Here is a 26761-nt window from a genome sequence, read left to right on the forward strand (position 1 = left end):
TTACATGGCGTGCTGTGGAATAGTAGTTTGTACCTAACCTGACGAGCGACACTTTCTCTGCGGCTGCCCGTGCTGGGAGTGGGTGGGGAACACTACACACACGTAAAGAGAGCAGAGGAGCTCTGAAAGTGGGAAAACATGTATATTCTGACCCAGCACCATCCTATTCCGCTCCCCTGGCCATAAGCAGAAGCACAGCTGACCCATCCCCCGCTGTCACTTTTCTAATGCATAAGAGGCGGGTGAGATTTTTTTATTATAAATCATGGTCTCTGCTTACATAAAACTAAACAACAAAATGTGTATTTAAAATGAAGATGCCGGTCGAGCGCCCCTACACATCCAGGGTTAACGGGACATTCTAATGAGCTGCTTTATGAGTCCATGACAACGGCCTGAGTCCATCGGAGGGCTCCGGCCCCAAAGGTCGCGAGAGGCTCCTGCGGACACATTGAAGCCACTGAGCTTTTCGAAACCAAGCAATCTGATTGGTTGATGGCACAGCCCCGGTGACACTTGGAATATTCCTTTGGTTGCAACGGGAAGTACATCGGTCCTTGGGTACCCAGACCCTTCTGCACAGATCTGCTAAGAAAGGACCACAATTTTCTTCTCGAGCTTCTGCGGGGGGAACAGGGCCGCCCTGGTGATGCCGTCCAGCTCCTCCAGCCCGAGCTGAGCGTGAAGCACACACACCGAGTCCTGCTCATGCTGCACCACAAACTTCAACAGGCGGTACAGGCCCAGGAGCACATCACGTAGGACCTGCAGGGGCACAGGGAGGGGTCAGTGACATGTCTCTGACAGAGGAGGAGGAGGGAGCGGCCGGGAGGAAGAGTGAGAGGTAAGGAGGAAGTGAGAGAGGTAAGGAGGAAGTGTGAGAGGTAAGGAGGAAATGTGAGAGGTAAGGAGGAAGGGAGGAAGTGTGAGAGGTAAGGAGGAAGGGAGGAAGTGTGAGAGGTAAGGAGGAAGGGAGGAAGTGTGAGAGGTAAGGAGGAAGGGAGGAAGTGTGAGAGGTAAGGAGGAAGGGAGGAAGTGTGAGAGGTAAGGAGGAAGGGAGGAAATGTGAAAGGTAAGGAGGAAGGGAGGAAGTGTGAGAGGTAAGGAGGAAGGGAGGAAGTGTGAGAGGTAAGGAGGAAGGGAGGAAGTGTGAGAGGTAAGGAGGAAGGGAGGAAGTGTGAGAGGTAAGGAGGAAGGGAGGAAGTGTGAGAGGTAAGGAGGAAGGGAGGAAGTGTGAGAGGTAAGGAGGAAGGGAGGAAGTGTGAGAGGTAAGGAGGAAGGGAAGAAGTGTGAGAGGTAAGGAGGAAGGGAGGAAGTGTGAGAGGTAAGGAGGAAGGGAGGAAGTGTGTGAGGTAAGGAGGAAGGGAGGAAGTGTGAGAGGTAAGGAGGAAGGGAGGAAGTGTGTGAGGTAAGGAGGAAGGGAAGAAGTGTGAGAGGTAAGGAGGAAGGGAGGAAGTGTGAAAGGTAAGGAGGAAGGGAGGAAGTGTGTGAGGTAAGGAGGAAGGGAGGAAGTGTGAGAGGTAAGGAGGAAGGGAAGAAGTGTGAGAGGTAAGGAGGAAGGGAGGAAGTGTGAAAGGAAAGGAGGAAGGGAGGAAATGTGAGAGGTAAGGAGGAAGGGAGGAAGTGTGAGAGGTAAGGAGGAAGGGAGGAAGTGTGAAAGGTAAGGAGGAAGGGAGGAAGTGTGAGAGGTAAGGAGGAAGGGAAGAAGTGTGAGAGGTAAGGAGGAAGGGAGTAAGTGTGAAAGGAAAGGAGGAAGGGAGGAAATGTGAGAGGTAAGGAGGAAGGGAAGAAGTGTGAGAGGTAAGGAGGAAGGGAGGAAATGTGAGAGGTAAGGAGGAAGGGAGGAAGTGTGAGAGGTAAGGAGGAAGGGAGGAAGTGTGTGAGGTAAGGAGGAAGGGAGGAAGTGTGAGAGGTAAGGAGGAAGGGAGGAAGTGTGTGAGGTAAGGAGGAAGGGAAGAAGTGTGAGAGGTAAGGAGGAAGGGAGGAAGTGTGAAAGGTAAGGAGGAAGGGAGGAAGTGTGTGAGGTAAGGAGGAAGGGAGGAAGTGTGAGAGGTAAGGAGGAAGGGAAGAAGTGTGAGAGGTAAGGAGGAAGGGAGGAAGTGTGAAAGGAAAGGAGGAAGGGAGGAAATGTGAGAGGTAAGGAGGAAGGGAGGAAGTGTGAGAGGTAAGGAGGAAGGGAGGAAGTGTGAAAGGTAAGGAGGAAGGGAGGAAGTGTGAGAGGTAAGGAGGAAGGGAAGAAGTGTGAGAGGTAAGGAGGAAGGGAGTAAGTGTGAAAGGAAAGGAGGAAGGGAGGAAATGTGAGAGGTAAGGAGGAAGGGAAGAAGTGTGAGAGGTAAGGAGGAAGGGAGGAAATGTGAGAGGTAAGGAGGAAGGGAGGAAATGTGAGAGGTAAGGAGGAAGGGAGGAAGTGTGAGAGGTAAGGAGGAAGGGAAGAAGTGTGAGAGGTAAGGAGGAAGGGAAGAAGTGTGAGAGGTAAGGAGGAAGGGAGGAAATGTGAGAGGTAAGGAGGAAGGGAGGAAATGTGAGAGGTAAGGAGGAAGGGAGGAAGTGTGAAAGGAAAGGAGGAAGGGAGGAAATGTGAGAGGTAAGGAGGAAGGGAAGAAGTGTGAGAGGTAAGGAGGAAGGGAGGAAGTGTGAAAGGAAAGGAGGAAGGGAGGAAGTGTGAGAGGTAAGGAGGAAGGGAGGAAATGTGAGAGGTAAGGAGGAAGGGAGGAAGTGTGAGAGGTAAGGAGGAAGGGAGGAAGTGTGAGAGGTAAGGAGGAAGGGAGGAAGTGTGAGAGGTAAGGAGGAAGGGAGGAAGTGTGAGAGGTAAGGAGGAAGGGAGGAAGTGTGAGAGGTAAGGAGGAAGGGAGGAAGTGTGAGAGGTAAGGAGGAAGGGAGGAAATGTGAGAGGTAAGGAGGAAGGGAGGAAGTGTGAGAGGTAAGGAGGAAGGGAGGAAATGTGAGAGGTAAGGAGGAAAGGAGGAAGTGTGAGAGGTAAGGAGGAAGGGAGGAAGTGTGAGAGGTAAGGAGGAAGGGAGGAAATGTGAGAGGTAAGGAGGAAGGGAGGAAGTGTGAGAGGTAAGGAGGAAGGGAGGAAATGTGAGAGGTAAGGAGGAAGGGAGGAAGTGTGAGAGGTAAGGAGGAAGGGAGGAAATGTGAGAGGTAAGGAGGAAGGGAGGAAATGTGAGAGGAAAGGAGGAAGGGAGGAAGTGTGAGAGGTAAGGAGGAAGGGAGGAAGTGTGAGAGGTAAGGAGGAAGGGAGGAAGTGTGTGCGGTAAGGAGGAAGGGAGGAAATGTGAAAGGAAAGGAGGAAGGGAGGAAATGTGAGAGGTAAGGAGGAAGGGAGGAAGTGTGAGAGGTAAGGAGGAAGGGAAGAAGTGTGAGAGGTAAGGAGGAAGGGAGGAAATGTGAAAGGAAAGGAGGAAGGGAGGAAGTGTGAGAGGTAAGGAGGAAGGGAGGAAGTGTGAGAGGTAAGGAGGAAGGGAAGAAGTGTGAGAGGTAAGGAGGAAGGGAGGAAATGTGAGAGGTAAGGAGGAAGGGAGGAAGTGTGAGAGGTAAGGAGGAAGGGAAGAAGTGTGAGAGGTAAGGAGGAAGGGAAGAAGTGTGAGAGGTAAGGAGGAAAGATGTGAGGAAGGGAGGAAGTGTGAGAGGATGGGAGGGTTAATGGGAAATGAAAAAAAGTGATAGATTACAGGAAACCGATGGAGAGAAATCACTAAATATTATTTGGATATTCTGAGAATTTACAGCACCGACAGAAGGAAATCAAAGCGCATTCCCATTAACCCCTCCATTGATGCTCTTCAGAAAATCATACCGTGTAATTGTTCCTTGAATGTTCCCCTATGAAACAGATCACTTCCCACAACCCGCTCTGTTACAGGAGAGAACCTGACAGGGACAAGTGACGTGAATCTGTCCCCTCCCCCGACTCATTAACCCATTCACTGCCGGGACCCAAACATGTCTGACGGATTCCACGTGTTCCTTCATCTGAAACAGATCCCGTGTGTTGTTATGGAAACAGGAGTGAAGGCTTCGGCCTAGCGGTGAGCGTGGCCTACTCTGCTGCTATGGAAACGGATCAGGACGCATGGCCGTGGCAGGCTGAGGATACAGGCGTGTGAGGAACATGCTGCCTGAAATAAGCCCCCCCCCCCCTACTCCCAGGGGATAAGAAACAGAACAGTAAGACCTTAACCCTTTAAGGGGTAGAGGGCATGCAACGATTTGCCCCCTGGCCTGAATATACACCCAGACACATTACAGGGGCGCAGACAGCATTTAACCATTTTCGCTGTGCAATGAGATGCAAGCTCATCTGGCCGCTAAACAGTTAACACACCTAACAAATAAAACGTGATGCCGGGGCTGATATACACAATAGTGCTTATATACACACACACAGGTGTGCATCTGCGGTTCAATAGCAGCTACTGGAACGTGCAGGGTTAATAAGGCTGCGGGTTGTCTGGTATTGTCCACTAGAGAACTCATTAAGGTTTTTATTGACCATTCCTGGTGTCACCAAGAATGAAACTGCAAACGGCAGCGAAAAAAAGAGAGGCTGTATGCGGAGGGAAATAGCGCAGAATTCGCGGAGCAAAGGAATGTGATCAGAGCACGTACACACACAGCTACGTGCACATACTGACATGTACACAGGTCACACACCGCTACATGTACATATTGATCACAGGTCACACAAAGCTACATGTACATACTGACATGTACACAGGTCACACACTGCTACATGTACATACGGACATGTACACAGGTCACACACACAGCTACGTGTACATACTGACATGTACACAGGTCACACACCGCTACATGTACATACTGATCACAGGTCACACAGAGCTACATGTACATACTGACATGTACACAGGTCACACACCGCTACATGTACATATTGATCACAGGTCACACAAAGCTACATGTACATACTGACATGTACACAGGTCACACACTGCTACATGTACATACGGACATGTACACAGGTCACACACACAGCTACGTGTACATACTGACATGTACACAGGTCACACACCGCTACATGTACATACTGATCACAGGTCACACAGAGCTACATGTACATACTGACATGTACACAGGTCACACACCGCTACATGTACATATTGATCACAGGTCACACAAAGCTACATGTACATACTGACATGTACACAGGTCACACACTGCTACATGTACATACGGACATGTACACAGGTCCCACACACCCATCTGCATGCACACTTATATATAAATGCACAGACCTGTATGTAGCTGACTGCCTATAACATGCATTAGAATATAATACTGCAGTGCAACTATAAATAGAATCCAGGGGAGACCCTTCTCCCCCCTCCCACCCGCCTCTCTCCCCCCCCCCCCCCCCCCCCCGCCTCTCCCCTCCCAATGAAAAATGAATCGAGCAGCAGAAATTGGCAGTTTACCACAGCGGGTAATTAAGAAATTGAATTCAAGCTTAAAACCTGCAGGCACAGACCGCGCTTAACCCTGAAAGGGCCAGCAGCATAAAGCAAATGCATGTCTGTAAGGGCATGACCGAGCGAGAGTGCGAGCGACCGACTACAGACAATTAGGGAGTCAATTTGTGCAAGAAACGAGGGTTCTATTCTATACAGCACTGCATACATTGGTAATAAGGGATCATATTCTATATGTGCCAAGTATAAGCTCTGAATTCTTAAGACCAAATGAAAGAGAGGAATAGGATGAGTGAGACAGACAGAGGGTGGGAGAGAGACACACACACACACACACACACACACGAGAATGAGAGGCAGAGAGAGAAAAAGAAAGACAGAGAGAGAGACAGAAAGAGCAAGAGAATGATTGGGACGATGAGAGAGAGACAGAAAAAGGAAGAGAAAGAGGGGAAGAGAATGGGAGAGACACAGAGAGAAAGAGACAGAATGAGCGAGAGACAGACAGAAAAAAAGAGAATGAGAGAGACATACACAGAGAAAGAGGAAGACAGAGAGAGAGAGAGAGAGAGAGAGAGAGAGAGAGAGAGAGAGAGAGAGAGAGAGAGAGAGACAGAGTGTTCACTTAACGCATACGCTCTACCTATAAAGATTATAGCATTTATGTGCGGCCGACTATGGCTAATAAATCCCCCTTCCTGGTCCAGCGAGAGAACGCTGCCTCAGCAGAGCCCGGAAACCATCGTTTCAGCCATAAACCAACATCACTTTATAACGGACAGCGAGGAAGCCACAGCACGGAGAGCGGAGCCATACCTGCAGATATTACCAAACCTTAACGCAATGATGGCTATTCTTACAGCTGGACCTGCAAGCGGCTGTGCATCTAATAAGAGGCGGCCTCTCTGCTGGCCCCTTGCAGAGGGAAAGGGTTAATTATCACGTGAAAGAGTGAATTTAGTTTAACTCCGCTTCAGCAGAGGTGGCTCAATCTTCAACTGAGCCTGATTGAGCCACCTGTGCTGAAGCAGCGATATCCTGAAAACCTGACCTGTTGGGGGGTCTTGAGGACTGGAGTTGAGCGCCCCTGCTCTAACCGGCCGTGTGTGGCACTATATAATCCAAATACAGAGGTTCCCCTTCCCTGCCAGAGGGGCCCTTATTGTATCCCTCTGCACTTCCATATATACATCGCTCTGCACTTCCATATATACATCGCTCTGCTCTTCCATATATACATCGCTCTGCACTTCCATATATACATCGCTCTGCTCTTCCATATATACATCGCTCTGCACTTCCATATATACATCGCTCTGCACTTCCATATATACATCGCTCTGCACTTCCATATATACATCGCTCTGCACTTCCATATATACATCCCTCTGCACTTCCATATATACATCGCTCTGCACTTCCATATATACATCGCTCTGCCCTTCCATATATACATCGCTCTGCACTTCCATATATACATCGCTCTGCACTTCCATATATACATCGCTCTGCACTTCCATATATACATCGCTCTGCACTTCCATATATACATCGCTCTGCACTTCCATATATACATCGCTCTGCACTTCCATATATACATCGCTCTGCCAGCGTCTCAAGCTAAAGCTGCAGTGCCACTTGGTACCGATGAGAGGGAAGCAGCAGAATATAACCGTGTTTATGGTGTAACCGGCGCAGAGAGAGCACCCCACACTGCGCACAGCGCCTCACCTCTGTGGCTCGCTCGCCCAGTCCTTGCAGAAGCAGCACCACCACGTGAATCGCTGCCCTCCGCACCTGCGCCTCTGGGTCAGTCCGAACCACGGCCGCTAAACAGGCGCTCATCTAGGAAGTGACAACATAGCCAGGTTACAGCCCTTTCCGGGGGTGTTCAGGAGTTGGGTTATCATGAGGTGCTATGCAGTGATGGTGAGAGGTCCGGAGGGGGGTGGGGGCGTGGAAGGTTGGTGCCCCTGTTACCTACCTCATGCAGGACCGGGCCCAGGGAGAACTGCAGCTGCTGGCACAGCGTCCCCAGGTTGGACAGGCTGCTGGCCCTCAGGGAGCTGTCTGGGTCTCGGGAACCCCTCAGGAAGGTGTGAAACAGGGGGTCCCTGTACCGGGAGACCACGTCCCCTACGGACACACATAGAGCACATGAGTGTTACCCCGCAGCGTGTCCCGAGATCACAGAACATGTGAGGATCACACTGCAGCATGTCCTGAGATCACAGAACATGTGAGGATCGCACTGCAGCGTGTCCTGAGATCACAGAACATGTGAAGATCGCACTGCAGCGTGTCCCGAGATCACAGAACATGTGAGGATCACCCTGCACCTGTCCTCACACATGTCCTTAGCGTGTGCTGGATATGATATGCACTTTATCTTTTGTGCCGTACGAATTCCTATACTCTGTAGTTAACGCCTAGAGGTCCCACTAACCAAAGGAGAAGCAACATAACGACACAAAGCCATAATCTGCACGCCCCCCGAGGAGAAGGCCCTGCACAGCCTGCACCCGCTGGTCATGAGGCCCTGTCTTTATTAGCGTGTGTTGCTAAGATGGCAGCACATTCAGTAGCGCAGTACAAATGGGGGATGGAGAGGAATTCAGGGGTGTAAAAATAGCAATGTAACAAAGAAGAATGTTACCGGGTGAACAGACATGGAGGAAGCAGTAAAGGGGACACTGCCCCCAGAAGCTTACACTCTAATGAGAAGAAAGGGACGCTGGGAGAGGGGTGTGTGGGACGGCTCTGTGTGATCCCAGGACGCGCCGATCTAATCTTCTGGTTCTTCTCGCTACTTCTGTTATGAAACTGCTCAAAATGTTATGAAGAGGAGGAAATCAAAGCAGCAGCCATCTTAAATGTCACACCTAGAAAATGCACACCCTGCCTGGCTTTCCTGGGAATTATTCCACGTTTTTGATGATCAGGGCAATGAACTCGTTAAAAGGGAATTCCTGTGTCATACTGAATTCCATGCAACAGGTTGTTTGTCACCGGCCTGCACAGGAAGCCTTTCCCTCACTCCGTGACGGGAGCTGCAGGACCGCACACACCCAGGAAGCAGCTGCCAGAGAGATGAAAGGGTTACGTGGGAGCCGCAGAGCGTCTCTCGTCTTCCCAGGTGGCCTCAGGCAATCATCATTCACTTATTAGTTTACACAAAGTACCCAAGGCATGGACACACTGGGGTAATGTTACAGCCCCGGGGGAGAGATCCACGACGGGGAGGGGAGGAAAAGATCCAGGACAGTGAGAGCATGGGGGAGCGGGGCAAGACAGTGAGGGGGGGGGGGGGGGGGAGAGAGATCCAGGACAGGGGGAGAGCCAGGATAATGAGATGGGGGGGGAGATCCGGGACAGTGAGAGGGGAGGGCATGGTGATGTGGGACAGTGAGAGGGGGGGGAGGGCAAGGTGATGTGGGACAGTGAGAGGGGGGGGGAGATCTGGGACAGTGAGAGGGAGGGTGAGGAGATCTGGGACAGTGAGAGGGGGGGAATCTGGGACAGTGAGAGAGAGGAGGGAGATTCGGGACTGTGAGAGGGGGGTGGGGGGGGAGAGGTGATCCAGGAGAGTGAGAAGGCTGGTGTGGGGGGGGGGAGATCCGGGGCAGTGAGCAAGACAGGGGGGGGGGGGGAGAAGAGTGACTGGGAGTGAGAGACGGGGGGGGGGGGGAAGAGTGAGTGGGAGTGAGAGAGAGGGGAGTGGGAGTGACTGGGAGTGAGAGAGAGGGGCGGAGTGACTGGGAGTGAGGGAGTGACTGGGAGTGAGTGAGAGAGGGTGAGTGGTTGTGCAACAGATGCCAATTTCCACCTCCACTGTTTGGCTGCAGATGTGAGGCCTACACGGGTAAATCCCGGAACACGCGATGTAACATGCTCCGCTTGCTCCTGGCACTTGCACGGTGGGAGAGCCAAGATTCAGATGCACGTGGGCACAGGTCTGATTTCCAAGTGGCTGGGTGCAGTATACAGGTCTGTGACACGCATTGGGGCCACGTCACTTTATATAGCATGGTATAGAGACTATCAGGCCCCATTATACTGCGCTAATAGATGCAGGGATATCCTGAACCCCTGACCTGCTGCGGCCCCTGAGGACTGGAGTTGGCCACCTCCGGTGTTCAGGATCTGTAAGGGGGTTGGATTTGAAAAGCTCTCACCCCGCAGTGTGCATGCAACAATAAAGACAGCTACACATGGCTCCGTCTCCTAGAGCAGGGGGGCGCAAAGCTTCCTACATGCGCCCCCGTCTCCTCTCCGGCTCGCGCTCCCCCTTCCTGCACGGCTCCGATGTCATGTGACGTCACGTGGCCATGGCAACGTGACGTCACGAAGACGCGTCGCTGGAAGGGAAGGCAAGTAAAAGTTACAGAGGCCTCACGAGATCCCCGGCATGTATTTTAAATGCTTTCGGGGAAGCGCAGGGTCTCTGTAACAGTTACGTCCCCCCCAGAAAATCTCACGCCCCCGACCTAGAGATACTCACGGCTGTGACGCTTTGCCAGTCTCTCGGACGGTCCCAGTGAATGTATAAGGGCCCATACTTACTAAGCAGTCTTCTGCCATGAGACACCTTCTGGAGCTACCTGATTCCTTACAGCCCATTGACATCCTTTGCATGGGCCCTGTGGGGCCCCCAGGAACCGGAAGGGGTCTCGTGCAGAAGACTACTTTGTAAATATGGGGTGGTACCTTAAAAAACGAAGTGCCCTCACCCAGCGCTCTGGTGCTTCTCATCAGCGTCTCGCCCACCTTCATCCTGGTCTCTGGGGCTCGTGTTTTGGCTCCGTCAGATGCTGCGTTCCCATACTGTGCCAGGAGTACAGGGAGGACACGGTCAGGAAATGCTCCCGACAGCACAGCGGCGCCTGTGGGAGAAATCGGAGAGTGAGCGATATCACCTGCAGAGGCCGCAGTGCCAGGCTGCTCACGGATGGGACAGGCACAGTGCCAAGCTGCTCTCGGATGGGACAGGCGCAGTGCTAAGCTGCTCACGGATGGGACGGGCGCAGTGCCGAGCTGCTCTCGGATGGGACAGGCGCAGTGCCGAGCTGCTCATGGATGGGACAGGCGCAGTGCCGAGCTGCTCATGGATGGGACAGGCGCAGTGCCAAGCTGCTCTCGGATGGGACAGGCGCAGTGCCAAGCTGCTCTCGGATGGGACAGGCGCAGTGCCGAGCTGCTCATGGATGGGACAGGCGCAGTGCTAAGCTGCTCACGGATGGGACAGGCGCAGTGCTAAGCTGCTCACGGATGGGACAGGCGCAGTGCTAAGCTGCTCATGGATGGGACGGGCGCAGTTCCAAGCTGCTCACGGATGGGACGGGCGCAGTTCCAAGCTGCTCACGGATGGGACAGGCGCAGTGCCAAGCTGCTCTCGGATGGGTCGGGCACAGTGCTAAGCTGCTCTCGGATGGGTCGGGCACAGTGCCAAGCTGCTCTTGGATGGGTCGGGCACAGTGCCAAGCTGCTCTCGGATGGGACAGGCGCAGTGCCGAGCTGCTCACGGATGGGACAGGCGCAGTGCTAAGCTGCTCACGGATGGGACAGGCGCAGTGCTAAGCTGCTCACGGATGGGACAGGCGCAGTGCTAAGCTGCTCACGGATGGGACAGGCGCAGTGCCAAGCTGCTCACGGATGGGACAGGCGCAGTGCCAAGCTGCTCACGGATGGGACAGGCGCAGTGCCAAGCTGCTCACGGATGGGACAGGCGCAGTGCCAAGCTGCTCTCGGATGGCTCACGGATGGGACGGGCGCAGTGCCAAGCTGCTCTCGGATGGGACAGGCGCAGTGCCGAGCTGCTCACGGATGGGACAGGCGCAGTGCTAAGCTGCTCACGGATGGGACAGGCGCAGTGCTAAGCTGCTCACGGATGGGACAGGCGCAGTGCCAAGCTGCTCACGGATGGGACAGGCGCAGTGCTAAGCTGCTCACGGATGGGACAGGCGCAGTGCTAAGCTGCTCACGGATGGGACAGGTGCAGTGCCAAGCTGCTCACGGATGGGACAGGCGCAGTGCCAAGCTGCTCACGGATGGGACAGGCGCAGTGCTAAGCTGCTCACGGATGGGACAGGCGCAGTGCCAAGCTGCTCTCGGATGGGTCGGGCACAGTGCCAAGCTGCTCTCGGATGGGACAGGCGCAGTGCCGAGCTGCTCATGGATGGGACAGGCGCAGTGCTAAGCTGCTCACGGATGGGACAGGCGCAGTGCTAAGCTGCTCACGGATGGGACAGGCGCAGTGCTAAGCTGCTCACGGATGGGACAGGCGCAGTGCCAAGCTGCTCACGGATGGGACAGGCGCAGTGCCGAGCTGCTCTCTGATGGGACAGGCGCAGTGCCGAGCTGCTCTCGGATGGGACGGGCGCAGTGCCGAGCTGCTCTCGGATGGGACAGGCGCAGTGCCGAGCTGCTCTCGGATGGGACAGGCGCAGTGCCGAGCTGCTCTCGGATGGGACAGGCGCAGTGCCGAGCTGCTCTCGGATGGGACGGGCGCAGTGCCGAGCTGCTCTCGGATGGGACGGGCGCTGTGCCGAGCTGCTCTCGGATGGGACAGGCGCAGTGCCGAGCTGCTCTCGGATGGGACAGGCGCAGTGCCGAGCTGCTCTCGGATGGGACAGGCGCAGTGCCGAGCTGCTCTCGGATGGGACGGGCGCTGTGCCGAGCAGCTCTCGGATGGGACGGGCGCAGTGCCGAGCTGCTCTCGGATGGGACAGGCGCAGTGCCGAGCTGCTCTCGGATGGGACAGGCGCAGTGCCGAGCTGCTCTCGGATGGGACAGGCGCAGTGCCGAGCTGCTCTCGGATGGGACGGGCGCTGTGCCGAGCAGCTCTCGGATGGGACGGGCGCTGTGCCGAGCAGCTCTCGGATGGGACGGGCACAGTGCCGAGCTGCTCTCGGATGGGACAGGCGCAGTGCCGAGCAGCTCTCGGATGGGACGGGCGCTGTGCCGAGCAGCTCTCGGATGGGACGGGCACAGTGCCGAGCTGCTCTCGGATGGGACAGGCGCAGTGCCGAGCTGCTCTCGGATGGGACAGGCGCAGTGCCGAGCTGCTCTCGGATGGGACGGGCACAGTGCCGAGCTGCTCTCGGATGGGACGGGCGCAGTGCCGAGCTGCTCTCGGATGGGACGGGCGCTGTGCCGAGCAGCTCTCGGATGGGACGGGCACAGTGCCGAGCTGCTCTCGGATGGGACGGGCGCAGTGCCGAGCTGCGCTGTTACGATGCTGTATGTGGGGAGTTAATACTTTAACAGCAGCTGATCTGCTGAGCACCCCGGGATAAGTCTCCTAAACACGTCACAGGGATAAAGGAGGAGCTGGGTAATAACGAGTCCCCCCTCTCTGTGCTGCAACTAAGCCAAGGTCTGGCACCGTATCATCCATAACATCCCCTCAATGTGCAGACACTCCGAGGTCAGAGCTGGGACCAAGCGACCCGACTGCTCTGCACCACACAAAGGAGACAGAGCTTTACAAGGACTTTGCCGTCTCCAGAGACCGGTGGGAGATTAAGTGTGGAAGAGATATCTCCTTAGAAAGGAAAGGCATCAGGAATATGATGAACAGGTTCAAATCGTTATTGATCCAGTGATCGACCGGACGCCTTGGGATAATGCAGGTAATGGATCCCGCTGGGATCCGGCTGCTACTAACTGGAGTCCGGGAGGAAGAAGCTTTTTCCCCTTGTGGGTCCGGATTACCAAATGTTACACGGCGGTTTCGGTGATTTCCTCTACACCAGGGCTGGGCCAACGCCAGTCCTCAAGATCTCCCAACTGGTCAGGTTTTCAAGGATATCTCTGCTTCAGCACAATGGGTTCAATCGGTGGCTCAGTCGAAGAAGCAGGGACTGATTCATTGCCCTGTGCGCTGAAGCAGGGAGATTCATCCCCCTATGCTGAAGCAGGGACTGATTGAGGCCCAGGTGGTGCAGTCTTCAACTGAGCCACAGATTAAGCCACCTGTGGGATATCCTGAAAACCTGACCTGTTGGTAGCTCCTGAGGACTGGAGTTGGCTACCCCTGCTCTAAACCAATAGACATGTCAGTCTCACACCAGCACTAAACAAAAAGGTGGAACTGGACACCGGCACACACCGGCACACACCGGCACACACCGGCACACACCGGCACACACCGGCACACACCGGCACACACCGGCACACACCGGCACACACCGGCACACACCGGCACACACCGGCACCAAAGCATGAAAAAATAAACCACGCAACATACAAAAGCAACATTATGGCAGAAGGCGGCACATTGCTCAGTAACATGTAATAATCCTGGGAGACGGAGGCCGTGTGTATGTACGTGCGGAGATACCCGCCTCTCGCAGTCACTTTGAAGACGGGCCCCCTCCCTGCCAGCACTTTATTAATGGGTCGAGTAAGGCCTCTCGGCTGCGAGATCAAAGGCCCGGAGGCTCTGCTCCTCCCGCCCGAGCAGGCCGCACACAACACAGGTCACTTTGTTCTGTCACAATGGGGACGCTCACCTGCAGCGCCGCCCTGGGGGCTGTTATCTCTGCCCCCACCCCTTCCTTATTCTGGGACCCTGAACCTATAATCATCAGAGGAGGGGGGAATAAAAAAAAACCACACACACACGCACGCACACACGCGCACACAAAAGCACACACACACACAAAAGCACACACACACACAAAAGCACACACACACACACAAAAGCACACACACACACAAAAGCACACACACACACAAAAGCACACACACACACACACAAAAGCACACACACAAAAGCACACACACACAAGCACACACACACAAGCACACACACACAAGCACACACACACAAGCACACACACACAAGCACACACACACAAGCACACACACACAAGCACACACACACAAGCACACACACACAAGCACACACACACAAGCACACACACACAAGCACACACACACAAGCACACACACACAAGCACACACAGGACTACATTGAGCTAGTGACTTGGATACGTTTAACAGGTGACACTGGTGATAAATGCTGGGGGGAAGTCAGACTTATGTCCCCTGGTAATGCTTGTAAACATTATAAGGAGAAGTGAGTATCCAGGCTCACGGCCTTAATCAAGGGATTTATTCAGCAAAACATCCAACGTTTCGACTGCCACGCAGTCTTTGTCAGGGTGAGGGTGGAGGTGACGTCACGGGGGACTCGCGCCGTGGAACACCTGCAGCGAGGTGAGATGGGCGAGTACCTGGGTATTAATACTGCCCTTGTTTGTTAGTTATTCAGCCCTCACCCTGACAAAGTCTGCGTGGCAGTCGAAACGTTGGATGTTTTGCTGAATAAATCCCTCGATGATTAAGTCCGTGAGCCTGGATACTCGCTTCCTTCTCTGTGACCCATTTATTGCTATCCCAAAGGGAGACGCGCAGGGATTCACTGTCTGTTTTTGCACATGTGTGTGGCCAATCCGTTCACCAGCAGCGTGCTCCTCACACGGAGAAGCGCGGTGAATATGTATTTGTTTTACTCATTGGGGTAAAATAGGATTATCCCCAACTGCAGAAGCACCAGCGGCTTACCTCATCTCCCACTGCGGAGACGTGTGCCTGCAACACCGAGTGTAAACATTGTAACACAGTGAGTGCCACGGCCTTATTCTGCTCCCATACCTAAAAATCACCTCCCGAGGTGAGGAGGAGGATAATAATCAGAGCGTTACTGTACGAAGTCTAATGCTGGAGGAGTGACAATTACCTGGTTATTCCCACGTCCCACTGTAGCACTATATCAATGTATCTCTGCATGTAGTTACCAATGTATCACTCTGTATGTAAATGTCTCTCTCTCTCTCTGGATATGTTCCTGTATCTCCATGTGCTCTCGGTCACTGAGAAGCCGCGCTGGGTGACCTGTGACTTTACCTTGAATTGCGGACAGGTACACAAAGGGATCCTCCTGCTCCAGGTTATCCAGGAACAGCTGAAACAGAAATGCTGCGTGTTACTGAGCGGTAGAGGCAGGGGAAGCGCCCTCACGCGGGGCGGCAGGGGGAAGCACCCGGCGTGTTGGGTGGCAGAGGCGGGGAAGCGTGCGGGGCGGCAGAGACGGGGGAAGCGTGCGGGGTGGCAGAGGAAGCGTGCGGGGTGGCAGAGGCGGGGGAAGTACGCGGGTCGGCAGAGGAAGCGCGCGGGGCAGCAGAGGAAGCCCACACGCGGGGCGGCAGAGGCGGGGGAAGCGCCTGCGCGCGGGGCGCAGAGAATGCACACACGCGAGGCAGCAGAGGCCCTACATTCAGCACAATACGTCTCCCCCTCACCTGCAGCGCCTGCTCTTGATGCTCCAGCGCTTGGTGATGTCTCTGCTCCAGCAGGCGCGTCAGAGTGCGCAGCGCAGCCGCCCGCGTGGGGACATCGGGGTCACGAGCAGAGTCCAGGATCTCCTGGAAGTTGCAGTGCTCAGCGATCCGGGGAGGATGGTCCCCATTTGGTGCTCTCAGTCCTGCGGCCTCCTTTCTGTCTGTGTTGCGTCCTGGTATCCAGGCATCACGTGATGTCCTCTGCGGCAGCTGGACGGCACAGTGAGTGGCAATGCTGACCCGCAGGTCGCTGGCCAGGTCCTGGATCACAGGCTCCGGGTGTGAGAGTGAGAGCTGCTCCAGCACTGACAATAACTTCTTCATGTGCGCGAAATCAGCCGACGTTAGCTACAGAGAGAGGGGGAGACGCAGATGTCTGGTTATCACCTGGCAATTAGAGGATTATCTAATAATAACCTAATTAACAACTCGCTTAGCACAGAAGACACATTTTATGAAAAACGGCTATGAACTGTTTCAGATCTCTGGCCAGGAATTCATGCAGCCGGAATAGCTCATGTTAAGAGGTTGATACATTTCCTGCGGACAACCCACTGCCGGTCTCTCTGGCACCCGAGCGGCACAATGTTCAACTGCGCCAACAAGTTTGTGGAAGGACGAGTCGGCGCGTTTTGGGCAGGAGACCGGCGTCTGTTCTCATCACAGGGCAAGATTCCACGCGCTCCTTCATCTATCCCCCGCAGAGGAAGCGACAGAGCTTCACACGCACTGCCAGTGCCAGGGGGGGGCCCGCGACCTACGGCTTCCCCCAGTGCCCGCCACCCACTGCACCGCCGAGTACCGCACGCCCGGTGGCCCACTGCTCCGCCCAGTGCCGGGCCATTCTTTGCCTTCCATCTGATTGAAGATTACAGGCGGTGCTATTTAATTAGGGCCCTTTGCTGTGCTGCGCAGGGCTCCGGCGTGTCTGCACCGCGGCAGGAAGGAGACGCGTGGATTAGAGCTGCCTGCAGCCTTTCTCTGCGTATGGGAAACATTAAAGCTGCAGTCCCCGGGCCGGAGGAAACGGAAGCAGTAGTAAAAGGGACTGAAATGATGCTAAACACTGAAAAACACAATGTTTCTTAGCAGCCTAAATGGCAACTTTACAATCTCACACATGAACAATGTTGTACATATGCAACTTCTCCTTTCAGGGACAAACACACAAACACACACACACACACACACAAACACACACACACACACACACACACACACACACACACACACACACACACACACACACACACACACACACACACACACACACACACACACACACACACACACACACACACACACACACACACACACGAGATTGGCATTTTCCCAGGTCAGAGAGCTCCGAGGAAGTGGTGATCCTGTTCGTTCACGTCACCCACCTACCTGCAGCTGGTGTCTGACTCACCTCTCACTGCGCCTCACCCTGCGAAGCTAAATTCTGGCACCCCCAAAGAGATGCCAAGACAGGAAAGCGCAGGCAGCCTGAAGCAAGCTCTGTCCAACAGACACCCGCAGATGCTGTGTTTAACCCATCTCTGCCAGGGCAGACCACATCCTGCTCGCGGAGGAAGGCCAGGCACACGGTGTCCATGGGGAAGGTACAAGCTCAGCCACTGTCACTTTGTATCCATCACACTCACCTCCACTGCCCCCCCCAACATGGCCGCCACCAGTCCCATCGCCATGCTGAGTGTCTGTGACTCTACGCCGCCCTCCTCTGAGAGCGCAAGTCTGGCACAGGCCCGATCCAACGTCACCGCTACGAACTCCACCACCTGCACACGGACAAGGAGTGGCATCAGGGATTGGGGGTGGCAGTAATGTGTGTTCTCAGGAAGGGTCCTCTCCCACACGGTCTCGCTCCCCCCCCCTCCTCCTGCTCTCACCTGCTGGATGTCAGTAAAGATGGAGTCGGAGATCCTTTCGCACAGCACAGACAGAACCTGCAGGAGCTGCAGCCGCCTCTCCTGAGTGTTGTGACGCAGCGCCAGGTGTCGCTCCAGGGCCAGCAGACTGTCACCCGAGCGGGGACCAGCGTCTGCACTCTCCTCCGCCGCAGTGAGGGGGGTCAGCTCCTACACAGCACCGGGGACATCCATTAATACTGAGCGCTGGGTACAAAATCCCTGCCCGAAGAGCTTGCAATCTAATGCCTGAGGCGCAGGGACATATATCCACTTGCTTAGGTTCATAGCTTAGATTGTAAGCTCCTTGTAACAGAATTGCTGATAGTGTTGAGTCGTCGCGTGTAATTGATGTTAATCGGCGTGTTACACGTGTCCTCGCATGTCTCTGCTCTGGGGAACATGATGGGGAAATAGAACTAAATAGTAATTAAAAGATCACTTTCACAGAAGCGCTGCTCCCTCCCGCCCCAAATGGGACCCGCTCTGACCCCGGACCCAAACGTGATGAGGGAGACCGAGTCTGTTAAGGGCCACCCAGTGCGCCGGGGGCCACACAGTGCGCCGGGGGCCACACAGCGCGCCGGGGGCCACACAGCGCGCCGGGGGCCACACAGCGCGCCGGGGGCCACACAGCGCGCCGGGGGCCACACAGCGGACAGAAACCTGAGGAAGACATGAAGGACATCACTGCGGGGACAGCGGCCAGGCGCCGAGCGCGGGGACAGCGGCCAGGCGCCGAGCGCGGAGACAGCGGCCAGGCGCCGAGCGTGGGGACAGCGGCCAGGCGCCGAGCGCGGGGACAGCGGCCAGGCGCCGAGCGCGGGGACAGCGACCAGACGCCGAGCGCGGGGACAGCGACCAGACGCCGAGCGCGGGGACAGCGGCCAGACGCCGAGCGCGGGGACAGCGGCCAGACGCCGAGCGCGGGGACAGCGGCCAGACGCGAGCGCGGGGACAGCGGCCAGACGCCGAGCGCGGGGACAGCGGCCAGGCGCCGAGCGCGGGGACAGCGGCCAGGCGCCGAGCGCGGGGACAGCGGCCAGGCGCCGAGCGCGGGGACAGCGGCCAGACGCCGATCGCGGGGACAGCGACCAGACGCCGAGCGCAGGGGACAGCGGCCAGGCGCCGAGCGCGGGGACAGCGGCCAGGCGCCGAGCGCGGGGACAGCGGCCAGGCGCCGAGCGCGGGGACAGCGGCCAGACGCGGAGCGCGGGGACAGCGGCCAGACGCCGAGCGCGGGGACAGCGGCCAGGCGCCGAGCGCGGGGACAGCGGCCAGGCGCCGAGCGCGGGGACAGCGGCCAGGCGCCGAGCGCGGGGACAGCGGCCAGGCGCCGAGCGCGGGGACAGCGGCCAGGCGCCGAGCGCGGGGACAGCGGCCAGGCGCCGAGCGCGGGGACAGCGGCCAGGCGCCGAGCGCGGGGACAGCGGCCAGGCGCCGAGCGCGGGGACAGCGGCCAGGCGCCGAGCGCGGGGACAGCGGCCAGGCGCCGAGCGCGGGGACAGCGGCCAGACGCCGAGCGCGGGGACAGCGGCCAGACGCCGAGCGCGGGGACAGCGGCCAGACGCCGAGCGCGGGGACAGCGGCCAGGCGCCGAGCGCGGGGACAGCGGCCCAGAGTCGAGCGCGGGGACAGCGGCCAGACGCCGAGCGCGGGGACAGCGGCCAGACGCCGAGCGCGGGGACAGCGGCCAGGCGCCGAGCGCGGGGACAGCGGCCAGGCGCCGAGCGCGGGGACAGCGGCCAGGCGCCGAGCGCGGGGACAGCGGCCAGGCGCCGAGCGCGGGGACAGCGGCCAGGCGCCGAGCGCGGGGACAGCGACCAGGCGCCGAGCGCGGGGATAGGATTAAACAAGACTAACGGGTTTACTCATTGAATGGAGACAGATGCTAACAGTTGTTCGCAGCCATTCAACTAAATGCCCATTAAGTCACCATCAATGTTTAGAGAACACTAATAGAATATATGGAAGATACATGCATACCAGCACTGTATACAGATGCATTACTGGCTATCTAGCGGAGGGGTGCAGTATCAGGAACGAGGCACCCTCTGTCACGTTACCTTTAAGCAGAATAGGAAGAAGTCTGCAGCCAGACCCCGGCTGGGACTGAGCGAGAGCAGCTCCACCAAGCACTGCATCCTCCACTGCTCCCCGGACACCTTCTCATACAGCGCGTCCTCCTCCTCATCCTCATCACTGGCAACAACAAGGAAACAGCTGCAGCGGAGCCAAGGCTGGTACCCACCAGGACCCCTCCCCTGCCCCGGATTACTGCGACCAAATCTCCGCCGGCGTTAAGGCGCCACTGGGAAATCTCTCCGCCAGTCGCTTCGCCGCCAAGGTTAGCCCCCAACTTTACCCTAAAACTCCCTCATTTTAACACCTAATACTAACCCTACCCCCACCCTAATCACCTTAATCCTTTACCCTATTTTTTTTTACCCTAGACCCCACCGTATCCTTTACCCTAATCCCCTACAGCAGTGTTTCCCAACTCCAGTCCTGAGGGAACCCCAACAGGACAGGTTTTAAGGATATCCCTGCTCCAGCACAGGTGGGCCAATCAGCGGCTAACCATTTAAACCCTTTAAATGAATTGACATTCCTGGCGGAAGGGCCGGCGTACGGATGAATTAGTTACACTGTATCAGGCACTGTCAGCTGTTCCAGAAAGCGGCACCAAGCAAAAATCCTGCGGCTTCAGCAACCTGCTCTACAAGGGACAGAGGCGCCCGGGCTGAGATCGGAGGACTTGGGCACCATCTAGTGGCAGAGCCACTGAATGCCATCTGAATGCCATCTGTCCAAGACTGAGCCACCTGTGATGAAGCAGGGATATCCTGAAAACCTGCCCTGTTGGGGTGCGGGGGGGCTTGAGGACAGGAGCTGAGCACCCGAGTTACAGGACAGTTTTAAAGGCGCAGTTCACCCTAATATGACGCATTGTTAAAGGGAACTCCAATGTGATACCCGTTAGAGCAAATTAGCAACCTTCTTTTTATACATTTATCCAAGCGTTTTTGTTCTTTTTTTAATTTATAAAAAGTCCCAACACATTATTATTATTATTATTATTATTATATTAACACCTGCCACAGTGCTCACATGGCAAATCCCTGCTCCACACAGCAGCACAGAGAGGCTTTCTTAAAGGATTACAAAGGATCTCATCAGAAAAAAAAATGTCTTTTCTTAAATCTGCTCAGATATGGATCTGTGAGATCTACTAATATTCCTAAGTGAGCGTCGCTTAGCAGCCAGATTCAATTAGGTTTCAGATCATTTTGTAGGAATTAAATAGATAACAATAATAATCAGGAACCCGGGAGGGAAACCAGAGCCCCTTGTATTGTACAGTATGGTAAGGAAATGGTTAAAAATGTCTACAAGGTTAACATGCAGGGGGGAGCGATACCTGGGGGGTACTCGGACGGTGATGACGGCCCCTCCTTGGCTAGCTGGTTGGATTTGGCAGTAGGGGAGCAGTGGGGACAGGGAGGCGTCCATCCCAGACAGTCCAACCAGTGCAGCCACCGCTGACCCTCGCTCCGCCTTCTCCAGGAACCACAGCAGGATGTCCTGGCACGGGGAGCTGCACGGGGCGGGAATGTAAGGGTTAAAATGTGATGTAGCTCATTCACAAAAGGGGAGTGCAACATTGTCCTCTCCCCCCCCCCACTGTGAGCAGAGTATTATCTCCCCCCCCACTGTGAGCAGAGTATTATCCCCCTCTCTGCCCCTGTGAGCAGAGTATTATCCCCCTCTCCCCCCCGCTCTGCCCCTGTGAGCAGAGTATTATCCCCCCCCTGTGAGCAGAGTATTATACTCCCCCCCCCTGTGAGCAGAGTATTATCCCCCTCTCCCCCCTGTGAGCAGAGTATTATCCCCCCCCCCCGTGAGCAGAGTATTATCCCCCCCCCTCTGCCCCTGTGAGCAGAGTATTATCCCCCTCTCCCCCCCCCCTGTGAGCAGAGTATTATCCCCCTCTCCCCCCTGTGAGCAGAGTATTATCCTCCCCCCCCCCCGTGAGCAGAGTATTATCCCCCCCCCCCGATCTGCCCCTGTGAGCAGAGTATTATCCCCCTCTCCCCCCCCCCCTGTGAGCAGAGTATTATCCTCCTTGGTTGTTGATCATTATAAATCAGGGGCGGCCAACGCCAGCCCGCAGAGCTACCAACAGGCCAGGTTTTCTGGATATCACTGCTGAAGCACAGGTGGCTCAATCAGAAGCTCAGTCTTCGAATGAGCCTGTGATTGAGCCACCTGTGCTGAAGCTGCGATATCATGAAAACCTGTCCTGTTGGGGGCGGGCTTGCGGACTGGAGCACCCCGGTTTTAATGCACGAGAGGCACGGAGGATTGAGTTCGGTACCAGGTTTCCACACAATGCCCCGCTGCCAATAACCCAAAATCTGCCGTGTGAGGTCCCTGCGCCCCGCCACAAACCTCATATTCCTCCTTCCCCCACTGTGCGGGCGCAGGGGCCGGCCGGACCTCTGGCAGGGCTGATATGGCTATGCCATGTGGCAGTGATGGGGCACAATATGTTTATTATACTCAGGGGAGGGACACAAACAGAGACGCCTGTCATTACAGCCGAGTCCCACACCGGCAGGTCACAGGATGGGGGGTCAGCGCGATGTTATATAAGGGACCGCTGATTTACGGTATACAACCGCTGATCTCCCGCCCCCGCGACTCCGTATCCCCCTCCCCTCACTCTCACCGTAAGTGTGACACGTTCTGCCGTGCGAAGCAATACAAGGAGAAGACGGCCGAGATGACTGGTCTGGTGGAGGTCAGCGCCGCGGCCGTGGGATCGCTCCCCACCACAAAGACCTGCAGATCACAGCGCTGACCGTCAGGACGCGGGGTTGTGGGTGACCGGTCTTATCGTCATCGCATGAAATGGGACATTTAGACATCTCTGTGCAGCACGAGACTCAGGGTGTCCTCACTGTGGCCACCCACCGCCATGACACCCGCTACATGACATCTGTCACCGTGAGAAAGATGCACCTTGCTCACGCCAAGCACGGTGCCTCCTAAGGGCTGCAGGGGACAGCGATACGGTGATATGGAAAGGTGTCACCAGAAGGGTCATATCACACCGCCAGCACCCGGAGGTGTGCATTATTAACACCACAGCTAGATTGTAAGCTCTTGGGGACAGAGGGCTGCAGCACAGACCAGAATTAGGGGAGTGGATTTTTTTTATTCTTTATTTCATGGGGAGTAAAATAAAAAGAGGCAATTACAGAACTAAGGAAATCTCAGCAAACGGCAGTAAATCTCCGTGCCGCACAGCGCAGATAGAGACCGGGGGTCAGGAAGAATGAATATTTTCCCTATCGAGACATAATTGGTACGTGTTTGCTTCTTGTGGGTCAATATAACTATACTCAGGGGATAAGTATCTCAGCCGTTAATTAACATTTAATACGGCTGGACGCGTCTGTTTCACCCAGTTTTATACGATGTTACTATGTAATTACCTTAACGATGTCCTCCACACAGCGCGAGAGCTCCCGTTCTGGCACAAGCGTCTCTCCCGGAGGAGAAGGCGGCTCAGGATTCTCTAAAACAATAAAGGAGAGAAAACATGACAGAACTGCATCCCCAAGCGCCCTGCCAGGGAATTGCGGTATAATCCCACCCGCGCCCTGCCAGGGAACCGCGGTATAATCCCACCCGCGCCCTGCCAGGGAACCGCGGTATAATCTCACCCGCGCCCTGCCAGGGACCCGCGGTATAATCCCACCCGCGCCCTGCCAGGGAACCGCGGTATAATCCCAACCTCTCTATGCATTATACACCACGTGCGCCCTGCCAGGGAACCGCGGTATAATCCCACCCGCGCCCTGCCAGGGAACCGCGGTATAATCCCACCCGCGCCCTGCCAGGGAACCGCGGTATAATCTCACCCGCGCCCTGCCAGGGACCCGCGGTATAATCCCACCCGCGCCCTGCCAGGGACCCGCGGTATAATCCCACCCGCGCCCTGCCAGGGAACCGCGGTATAATCCCAACCTCTCTATGCATTATACACCACGTGCGCCCTGCCAGGGACCCGCGGTATAATCCCACCCGCGCCCTGCCAGGGAACCGCGGTATAATCCCAACCTCTCTATGCATTATACACCACGTGCGCCCTGCCAGGGAACCGCGGTATAATCCCACCCGCGCCCTGCCAGGGAACCGCGGTATAATCCCACCCGCGCCCTGCCAGGGAACCGCGGTATAATCTCACCCGCGCCCTGCCAGGGACCCGCGGTATAATCCCACCCGCGCCCTGCCAGGGAACCGCGGTATAATCCCAACCTCTCTATGCATTATACACCACGTGCGCCCTGCCAGGGAACCGCGGTATAATCCCACCCGCGCCCTGCCAGGGAACCGCGGTATAATCCCACCCGCGCCCTGCCAGGGAACCGCGGTATAATCTCACCCGCGCCCTGCCAGGGACCCGCGGTATAATCCCACCCGCGCCCTGCCAGGGACCCGCGGTATAATCCCACCCGCGCCCTGCCAGGGAACCGCGGTATAATCCCAACCTCTCTATGCATTATACACCACGTGCGCCCTGCCAGGGAACCGCGGTATAATCCCAACCTCTCTATGCATTATACACCACGTGCGCCCTGCCAGGGAACCGCGGTATAATCCCAACCTCTCTATGCATTATATGCCGCACACACTGCCAGAAAAAATTGCTATATTGCCTTCACCTGTTTGCATGAGCGTGCCCGTGTGTGTGTAACTGTGTGAGTGCGCAGAGCTCACCTGTGTGTGTGAGTGTGCAGGTAGCCCATGTGTGTGCAAGTGTGTAGGGAGCCCACCTGTGTGTGGTGTGTGTGCATGCGCAGGGAGCCCACGTGTGTGTGTGTGTGAGAGAGAGAGAGTGCATAGGGAGCCCACGTGTGTGTGTGTGTGCATAGGGAGCCCACCTGTGTCTGTGAGTGCGCAGTTAGCCCATGTGTGTGTGTGAGTGTGTAGGGAGCCCACCTGTGTGGATGGTGTGTTCTTGCGTGCACACGTGTGTGTGTGTGAGAGTGCGTAGGGAGCCCACGTGTGTGTGTGCGTAGGGAGCCCACCTGTGTCTGTGAGTGCGCAGGTAGCGCGTGTGTGTGTGTGTGACAGAGTGTGCACAGGAAGCCCGTGTGTGAGTGAGAGTGTGAGAGTGTGCATAGGCAGCCTGTGTGAGTGTGCAGGTAGCGCGTGTGTTTGAGAGTGTGCACAGGAAGCCCGTGTGTGTGTGAGAGTGTGAGAGTGTGCATAGGGAGCCCACCTGTGTGTGCGAGGGTGCAGCGCAGCAGGGGTTCCAGCATGGGCAGGATAAGGTGCTTCTCTGCCAGCTGTGGCTGCTCCCGCTGCATCGCTAGGACAGTTTCGGTGGCAACTCTCTGAAATTGCCGGGCGGTCAGAGGGTCCTGAATGTGCAGCAGATCCAGAACCTGGGGAGAAAGCGTGACTTAGAGGCTGTATACAGGGCAGTGTGTCGGGGCAGCATGCAGTGCCTCGGCTGTATACAGGGCAGTGTGTGTGTGGGGGGGGGGGCGGCATGCAGTGCCCGGGCTGTATACAGGGCAGTGTGGGCAGCATGCAGTGCCCGGGCTGTATACAGGGCAGTGTGGGCGGCATGCAGTGCCCGGGCTGTATACAGGGCAGTGTGTGGGCGGCATGCAGTGCCCGGGCTGTATACAGGGCAGTGTGGGCAGCATGCAGTGCCCGGGCTGTATACAGGGCAGTGTGGGCGGCATGCAGTGCCCGGGCTGTATACAGGGCAGTGTGTGGGCGGCATGCAGTGCCCGGGCTGTATACAGGGCAGTGTGGGCGGCATGCAGTGCCCGGGCTGTATACAGGGCAGTGTGTGGGCGGCATGCAGTGCCCGGGCTATATACAGGACAGTATGTGGGCAGCATGCAGTGTCCGGGCTGTATACAGGGCAGTATACAGGGCAGTATACAGGGCAGTGTCCGGGCTGCATACAGGGCAGTGTGGGCAGCATGCAGTGCCCGTGCTGTATACAGGGCAGTGTGGGCGGCATGCAGTGCCCGGGCTGTATACTGGGCAGTGTGTGGGCGGCATGCAGTGCCCGGGCTGTATACAGGACAGTATGTGGGCAGCATGCAGTGTCCGGGCTGTATAACAGGGCAGTATACAGGGCAGTGTGGGCAGCATGCAGTGCCCGGGCTGTATACAGGGCAGTGTGGGCAGCATGCAGTGCCCGGGCTGTATACAGGGCAGTGTGGGCAGCATGCAGTGCCCGGGCTGTATACAGGGCAGTGTGGGCAGCATGCAGTGCCCGGGCTGTATACAGGGCAGTGTGGGCAGTCCGCAGGGCACAGTACCTGCGGGCAGACCAGCTGGTAATACTCCTGCACAGACAGTGACTGCTGGGGGCAGGATGCCAGGATTCTCGCCACTGCATCACACTTCTTCCAGTTGCTGGCACCAGCTTCCGCGTCGCGCCCCCCCTGAGCGCCGGCTGCAATGACAGGAGAGACGCCCTCTGATCACAAGAAACAGGCGGCACGAAACGTATTGCCTTGTAACCCCTGGAGTGCCAGGCGGGACTACAACACTGCACAGTCATGTATGTCTGAATACCTAGCAGGGAGCGATTAGAGAGCTCTGGCAGGGAAGGGGTTAAAAGATACATTTCTCATCAATTCAGAGGAAAATTGAAGTGTGAAGAGCTGGGGTGACGGGCTTCATGTAACCATGGCAACAGTCTGAGCCAGTCCCACAGCGCTCTGTACATCAGGGGTTCTCAACTCGTCCTCAGGTGCCACCCCCCCCCCCCCCCCCCCCCCCCCCCCCAACAGGTCTTCAGGATAGCCCTGCTTCAGCACGTGGCTCAGTCTCTGCTTCAGCACAGGCGGTTCAAACCTGTGCTGAAGCAGGGACTGACTGAGCGACCTGTGCTGAAGCAGGGATATCCTGAAGACCTGACCTGTTGGGAGAGGGGTCTTGAGAACCCCCTGCTGTACATGATGAAACACGAGGCTTGCAGAATGAAGGATTCTGACTCGGACCCTGGCAGGGAGGAGTATGACACAGGGAG

The 26761-nt window shown here is 56.3% G+C and overlaps 1 protein-coding gene across 2 annotated transcripts in view; it reads right to left on the minus strand.

Annotated features, from left to right (window-relative positions):
* Nucleotides 1-237: 237 nt before the first annotated feature.
* Nucleotides 238-26761, minus strand: part of TANGO6 (transport and golgi organization 6 homolog) — a 28978-nt gene continuing 2454 nt past the window's right edge. For both annotated transcript variants that reach the window (XM_075576504.1, XM_075576503.1), the window contains exons 5-18: nucleotides 26046-26182; nucleotides 24983-25148; nucleotides 23190-23272; nucleotides 22421-22533; nucleotides 21110-21286; nucleotides 19755-19890; nucleotides 17671-17859; nucleotides 17425-17559; nucleotides 15740-16126; nucleotides 15345-15402; nucleotides 10163-10315; nucleotides 7417-7568; nucleotides 7164-7277; nucleotides 238-765 (exon numbers count right to left, since the gene is read on the minus strand). In XM_075576504.1, the coding sequence (XP_075432619.1) occupies nucleotides 589-765; nucleotides 7164-7277; nucleotides 7417-7568; nucleotides 10163-10315; nucleotides 15345-15402; nucleotides 15740-16126; nucleotides 17425-17559; nucleotides 17671-17859; nucleotides 19755-19890; nucleotides 21110-21286; nucleotides 22421-22533; nucleotides 23190-23272; nucleotides 24983-25148; nucleotides 26046-26182 (2177 nt within the window). In that variant the 3' untranslated portion in view covers nucleotides 238-588. The remainder of the gene's footprint in view (nucleotides 766-7163; nucleotides 7278-7416; nucleotides 7569-10162; nucleotides 10316-15344; nucleotides 15403-15739; nucleotides 16127-17424; nucleotides 17560-17670; nucleotides 17860-19754; nucleotides 19891-21109; nucleotides 21287-22420; nucleotides 22534-23189; nucleotides 23273-24982; nucleotides 25149-26045; nucleotides 26183-26761) is intronic.

The sequence above is a fragment of the Ascaphus truei genome, chromosome 19 (assembly GCF_040206685.1).
Source record: "Ascaphus truei isolate aAscTru1 chromosome 19, aAscTru1.hap1, whole genome shotgun sequence".
Lineage (NCBI taxonomy): Eukaryota > Metazoa > Chordata > Amphibia > Anura > Ascaphidae > Ascaphus > Ascaphus truei.